General features: G+C 30.0%; 1 protein-coding gene across 2 annotated transcripts in view; it reads left to right on the forward strand.

The window, feature by feature from the left end:
- LOC107438883 (diuretic hormone receptor) overlaps nt 1-5,688 on the forward strand; it is a 226,453-nt gene extending 220,765 nt beyond the window's left edge. For both annotated transcript variants that reach the window (XM_043039187.2, XM_043039188.2), the window contains 3 exons: nt 876-1,008; nt 2,089-2,130; nt 2,754-5,688. In XM_043039187.2, the coding sequence (XP_042895121.1) occupies nt 876-1,008; nt 2,089-2,130; nt 2,754-3,020 (442 nt within the window). In that variant the 3' untranslated portion in view covers nt 3,021-5,688. The remainder of the gene's footprint in view (nt 1-875; nt 1,009-2,088; nt 2,131-2,753) is intronic.
- Nucleotides 5,689-7,665: the final 1,977 nt, after the last annotated feature.

Here is a 7,665-nt window from a genome sequence, read left to right on the forward strand (position 1 = left end):
TTCGATCCACTAACAAAGCCATCCGAACCAAACATTTCGATCCACCAATAAATTCATCCGAACCAAACATTTCGATCCACTAACAAAGCCATCCGAACCAAACATTTCAATCCACCAATAAAGTCATCCGAACCAAAAATTTCGATCCAGTAACAAAGCCATCCGAACCAAACATTTCGATCCACCAATAAATTCATCCGAACCAAACATTTCGATCCACCAATAAATTCATCCGAACCAAACATTTCAATCCACCAATAAATTCATCAGAACCAAACATTTCGATCCACTAACAAAGCCATCCGAACCAAACATTTCGATCCACCAATAAATTTATCCGAACCAAAGATTTCAATCCACCAATAAATTCATCAGAACCAAACATTTCGATCCACCAATAAATTCATCAGAACCAAGTATTCCGAACGGCTAATAAATTCCTCCGAAACAAACATTCGGATACATTTATTGTCGGATTCAATAAATGTATCCGATTAACGTAAGATCATCTACTGCTGATAAGTGGCATAAATAAAACTATTTTCAGTTTCCTTTTCGAATACTAAAGAAGCACTTAAAAATGTTTAACAATGATAAAAAAAAAATAATAATAATTTCATTTCATTGCTTTTGCCGAGATGTCTCCTAGTAAGTAAAAATAAAAGAATGAAAAAATTTTTAACGAAATCAAAAATGGAATCTGGTTTCAAAAACAGACCTATGTATTGCGTAAGCCACGAAAATTTTCGAATTTAAATCTTCCAGTAACTTTTTTTAAGCAAAAATACAAAAGAATAATGTATATCTGTAAGAATTTTCTGTGTTGAAAATAAGATAGTAAAGGTAATAAATAAATTTGAATTTTATTCTTTTAGGAAAGCAGCGAAAGCTCTTCTGGTTTTGATTCCTCTACTTGGCGTCACATACATCGTTGTCATTGCAACACCAGATCATAGAACAGCGAGAGTGGTTTTCTCATACGCTCAAGCGCTTCTCCTTTCAACACAGGTAATAAGCCGGATATTTTCATAAGTATTTTACAATGAAAATTAATGAACTTATGATGTTTGACACAAATTGATATCAATATCATGTCGCCACGTAATAAATATTTTTAGAATTCTTGTCATTTTTGACAATAATTCCCTGAATACTGACTGAAGATAAAAAAGTATTCCCCTTTCGAGTCGCAAATTGATATTTAAACCAAAAAGAAACAAAAACACTAACGAAATGCACTGAATTACTAGTGAGAAAGGCGGGATTTAAGAATCAAAACGAGATTGACTGCCTGATGAATGTGGCGTTTCTAATAATCGCTTTTTAACTCATATCTATGTCCTTCCACAATAAAACAGGTTTTGTTTTTAGACTCCCCCCTCCCCTATCTTAAATACAGTACAGAACCCGCTATCCGGAAATCAGAAAACCGGAAGACCAAAAAACCAGAACGAAATTCGATTAGTTTTCCCGCCATTTTAAAAAAAAAAATTTTTTTTTTCCTCATAAGATTTTATGATTTTTCGTTTTTTTTTAAAAGATATTTACCTTTCCATCATTTTGGGAAATAATCATTGGTGTATTACTTCATCGTTTTTTCTTCTTTTTAAGATTATTTGTAATTTTTTTTTTCAGTTGGATTTAACTATAAAAAAACGGCATTTTGTAGCGATTCAGAAAACCGGAAAAATCAGTTATCCGGAATATCGATGGTCCCGATCGTTCCGGATAATCGGTTCCCTACTGTATTAATTTGTGACCCCTTATAAATATAGTTTCTCAATTACATTTTCTGACAAGGACTAAGGACACTCAATACAGAACATCCTGCACATGAACAGACTCATAATAGTATTTTTAGGAAACTGATAGCATTGTTCGTCTTTTCTGAAATGGTTGATTTTAGCTCTTCCATTCATTTCTGAATAATCTGAGTTAAAATACTATAAATAAATATTAAAATTTCTACATTGTAATTGCTGTTTCATTACAAACCAGACCATAATATTTACATAAATAAAAAACGATAATATGCTTAAATGTACCATTTAAATTACATGGTTGATTTAATAATTTGCTTTGTTTCAGGGTTTTACAGTTGCGGTGCTATATTGTTTCCTCAACGGAGAGGTAAGTTTACAAATGACAATCATTTTCTTTAAACAGTTTAATAAAAAATAATCAAAACTTCCATGTTTAAGATGATTTTAATAGCGGCAAAACAATTCTATTTTGAATATAGTTCAAAATTCTGAAAAAGTCCTATATTTTACAAATGAAATGTAAAAATTAATTTTTCCAAAGCGATGCAAAACAAAATAGGGGTCGCACACATGCAACAATTTTTTATTTTATGGAAAAATTTAGTTTTCCATTTTTGAAGATGTAAAATAATCAATGTTCTTTATATATTTTTAGAATTCGTGTTGAAAAAGGAGTTAAAAATTAAACACATTAGAGAGCGCCATCGATTAATATTAATACCAGGGACGGATAAAAGCAAAACAATATCAACGTTCTCTTCAATTAAAAATGTGTTGACTAATCGTTAGAAATAAATTGATAAGAATCCGGTAATTGATTTGTAATAAATGTAGAGAGTTTGATTTTGCGATGAACTTCTATCATCACTGAAAATTTCTCTTAACATCTTCCACAAGCCATGCTCCCTGTGTGTTTTGTTTTAAATCTATAATTTAAGTCCTTTTAGTCCACATGAAAACCATAATTTTATCTAAATTTTTTCGTTTCAGGTTCGAAAATCTGTTCGGCATCATCTTGAACAATGGAGAGATCGGAGAGGTCTTGGAGGAAGAAGACGCCAATTACAAAGTGACGGTACAGGCAGCGGAGATGGATACAGACTATACCCCAGTCGAGGTATCCGTGATAGAACCAGCTGTGTTAGTCTCTCAACTAGTGGGACATGGTTAAGTAATTATAAAGTATCCCAGCCCATAACACAAAAACCAACCAACGGATCATACAGTCCAATACCTGTTAGGGATGATGCCATATAAGAAAATAAAAATATTTTTTTCTCAATATTAATTACTAAAGAATAATTCAGAAACTGAACTTTATATTGAGTGCTCAAACATTTTGCAGAAGTCTTTACGGACAAGTATTTATAAGGTATACATTAAACACCAGACTATTTTGCGAGGCATTTATAATACAAAGACAGTTTTCGTATCTGATTCATTAACACAAGACTTTGAAGAAGATTTTAATAGCGATGTTTGGCAGTCCTTTTGAAATAAAGGATAAAGAACAAATTTGTTATGTGCCATTTTGTTCATATGTGTAACTAGTAATGAAGTAATTTGTTTAGTCTTTATGTACTGTATGTGTTCTCTTAAAGAAATACTTGTTAAATGTATACTCGAACTATAAAATGATATGTTGAAGAAAATTAAATTCAATTTCAAATTAAATAAATTTAAAAATGATAAAATTTATCAAAAACTAAGATTTTAAAATTGGAGCTCAAAAATTAAGGACTAAAACATATTTTTAAACACATTGAAACAAAAAGTTTCATTCTATTATTCGTTAAAAGCTACCAAAAGTATAATTTTTGCATCATTTTAATTTTTCAATAAAACTCAATTAACATTGTGAATGAGAATAAATGGAACCTAACATGATTCGTATACCTCGTTTAATATAGCATAAATTGTAAAGAAAAATTTATACTAACCCATAATTCTTTTGGCCATTTTTAAATACTGCTATACAACCAATAATTTGATTTATATTACATATCTTTTATATATATATTTATATAAAATATATCATATATATTATATATCCTTTCTGTAAATGCTACTTTTTCAAATTGTCTTGAAGCAAATTTGAAAAAGTAGCATTTACAGGAAAGAAAAAAAAGCTGGGAAAAAATTAAATGGGTGAGGATACAATTAAATAGAAAGAAAATTTAATCAAAATTGATTAAAAAATGTAATAAATTTAGCTAAAGATTATATACCGTCATGTGACACCGTGACAAAGATATTACCTAAATCTTAATAAAAAGTAGGAACTTTAATTGAAGAGATAAAATTATCACTTTAAGATCAAGCACCATTTCTTTATAAAAGTGTCATCTCCATGCTTAATTAATATGGATCACATTTTAATAGCTCTGCAAAAGGTAGAAAAGTATTAAAAATGTCATCACGATTTATTTAGTAGGAATATTAATAATGACAGGTTGAAAGGATTTTTCAAAAAAGTTTAAAACTTTTCTGAAAAATTGATTCTTCAATCATTATAATGTGTAAAAAATCTTAAATAATTTTTTTTTAATTTTAACTTTTTAATATACCAACATTTCTACTCTAACTACTACCCTTAAGTCTAACCTCGTATAACTGGAATTTTTCATTAACAAACACTTTCAAAATAACTAAGAAAAGTAATCCTATTTTAAAACTTTCACTAACTAAAAAGAAGAAAACAAAAAAAAATCACTTATATATTAAAATTTAAAGAATAAAAGGCAAACAATTTGTAGTTAATTGAGTTTTATACACACTATTTATAATACAATCAAATTAATATCTTATAAATTACATTATCTCATTTAAAATTGTTTTACAAACTGAATAAAGGACGAGAATTATGCTACTAAAGCAGGGGTGCCTCACATCAGACAAGTACAAACAAGAAGAGTAAAGGTTAAATTTTATGAATTTTAATTGCCATTAAGCTTCTAAGATAGGTTTAATACACATTCGCCTAAGTGCAATCATTATTAATGATTTTTTTTTATATATTTTATAAATATTTTGAAGTTAATTTTTTTCAAATAAATTTCTTTTCATTTTTTCAAAGGTACATTATTTTTCTGAAATAATCTTTTTAAATTTCCTTCCTCATACATTGAGCTCAAAAATTTAAGTTTTGTTAATTTAAAAGAAGAGTTTAATAACTGGATTGGCGTGCAAGAATTCTTTAAAAAGTAAACTTGAAAAATAAAAAAAGGTCTTTGAAACATGCATTTAAAACATCTGCCTAAGATTTTTGTGCAATTTTAATCCATAAGAAGGTAAATATTTGTTCACACTTAGGACTGGTTTAACCATGTAACTATTTCTATTCAATTAATTTGGTGATGCCAACATGCTTCACTTTGTAGGCAAGTTTTTCTAGTAGTACCAAAATTTATATTTAAACAATAAATAATTTGAGCATAGATATGCCTTTATTTTATTTTTTTTGCAGTGAAGCTTTTAATGAGTTAACAAAATTGAACAATATTCTGTACATTTTAATTTTTAATTCTCGACGAATTTTTAAAATCTCTTGCAAAAACTAGCAGTCTTGATATTTTAATTTTTTTGCCCTCAAAAAAAAATTTTTTTTTTTACAATTTTCTGGTATGAAAGTTTTTGTTAGTGTACTTTTTAAAATATTTTACACACTTATAATTTTTTGGCCAACAACTAGATCAAATTGGAATAAATTTTAGTATCAGTTGATTGCTATTTCAAAGTATTAGATAGGTGTTTTGGTCAATAAATCACAATTTTTTTGATGTAGAAAATAAGTGTCAAATTTTTGTATACTTATTTGTAACATAAGATATGTGTATCCTTTGCTATGTATGTACTAATTTTATTTTCAGCTTCTAAATATTCATGAATGAGCTTGTCAAATCTGTTAAATAAACTGTTTCTGTCACTTTTGCTACACATCATTTTAAAATATTACCACAGAGGCAGTAATTTGACAACATGAAGACACATTCTTTTTCATAGAACTACCACCCCAGGGATATCCCAACAAAATTTCTCAATCAGAGTCTATCAGGTGCAGGTAGTTTCCATTTAGTCACTTATGTTTTCAAATCTTTCTCAATGTCATCAAAACCTTCTGAGTGGAGCTTAGATACCATTGGCTTGTTGAAGGTTAATACCTTTGTGGGGTTGTAATCCTCGTATCTAAATGAGTGACGGAGATTCATTATTCAGTTTGAGTAAAATGTGATTATGATGCCTGGTTATTTGTAGTACTGATTATAAATTGCAGGATTGTCAAGAAATTGTCAGACATTTTCCGGGACAACACATAACATTCAGTTATTGTTTATTTCTGGTTTTACCATAAAGAAATAGTAAAGATTCAAAGAAAATTTTTAAACTGATTTGAAACTCATTTATTGCTAATTATTTAATTTTACTATTAAAATAGCTGCCAACATGGATAGGAAAAATCTAGTAGATTTTACATACAGGGTGCGTTCTAAAAGTAATCCGCATGATTTTATTGTGATGCGACTATCAATTGCAGCGCACTCAGACTGGTCTAAAAATGTGGTGGGGGATTTGTCCTTCCAAATGCGCCTGGTCTCAGGTCGCTCTGAGCAGTAGAACGTGTCTTTGCGCAAAGTCTTTCTTTCGATCGGTTTGGAAAGAATGTGACGGAAACTCATCACATGCTTCAATACGCCTTAAAGGAGAAATGCATTTCGAGATCTCAGTGTGGAAGGTGGCACAAGGTCTTCAAGGAGGGTCGGGAGAAGGTCACCGACGAGCCTCGTTCTGCACGCCCAACAAAAGCCCGAATCGATGAAAACGTCCAGCGTGTGCGTGAAGTTTTGAAGTCAGACCCTTGGGTTAAGCATTCAGGCAATCGCTAACACCCTGAACTGTTCAAAATGTGTGGTACGTGGGATTGTGATGAAGGAATTGCAAATACGAAAGGTTTGTGCGAAGCTTGTGCCAAAGGTGTTGACAGAGGAGCAAAAACTACCTGACTCAAAGTAAGATCTCCTTGGTGCCCCAGCCTCCCTATAGCCCTGACTTGGCACCGTGTAACTTTTTTTGTTCTCCCGACTGAAAAGAGAGCTAAAGGGAAAGCACTGGGAGTTGGTGGAGAACATCCAAGCTCAAGTTACAAGGTTCCTGAGAGGCATTCCTGTCGAGGAGTTCCAGGGTGCCTTCCAGGCAGGGCAGAATCGTTTCTGCAAGTGTATTGATGCACAAGGGAACTATTTTGAAGAATTTTAACCATTTGTACCCATAGGATCAATAAATCTATTTTTCCCAGAAAATGCGCATTACTTTCAGAACGCACTCTGTAATGTAAATTTACTGATAACTGCTGCATAATATACGAAATGTTTTACATACATGGAATTTTAGATATTTTTATTATCATCAAAATACAAAACTTTTATTACATTAATATTTTCCTGCAATTTTTTCCATTTATGATAGACATTAAATGAATGCGAAATGTTTTTAATTATGTTAACTCACAATTTTGAATGATAATTGACGCTTATTATTGATGGTTATAAGATTTTTTAATTAATTCAAAAAGGGAGTTTTAAATAAAAATTAATTAAAAATTTTAGAACAAAAAAAATCTCTACAATGATTACTATATATGAGGCTTGCTTTATTATGTATTAGTAATACTTGTAGAATTGGCAGCTATGTATGTATTACTTATTAATTAAAACTTCCTGTGCTTTCAACCAAGGGTGAAATGAGAAATATTCAATTACTCTGCATCACATAAAGCAACCCTTTAACCAATATTGTAGTTTCATCCCAAACGTTAATGTTCAAATTAGCAACAGTATTTTTTTTTTTTTTTTTTTTTTTTTTTTTTTTTTTTTTTTTTTTTTTTTTTTTTTTTTTTTTTTTTTTT

Source organism: Parasteatoda tepidariorum, chromosome 5, assembly GCF_043381705.1.
Source record: "Parasteatoda tepidariorum isolate YZ-2023 chromosome 5, CAS_Ptep_4.0, whole genome shotgun sequence".
Classification (NCBI taxonomy): Eukaryota; Metazoa; Arthropoda; class Arachnida; order Araneae; family Theridiidae; genus Parasteatoda; species Parasteatoda tepidariorum.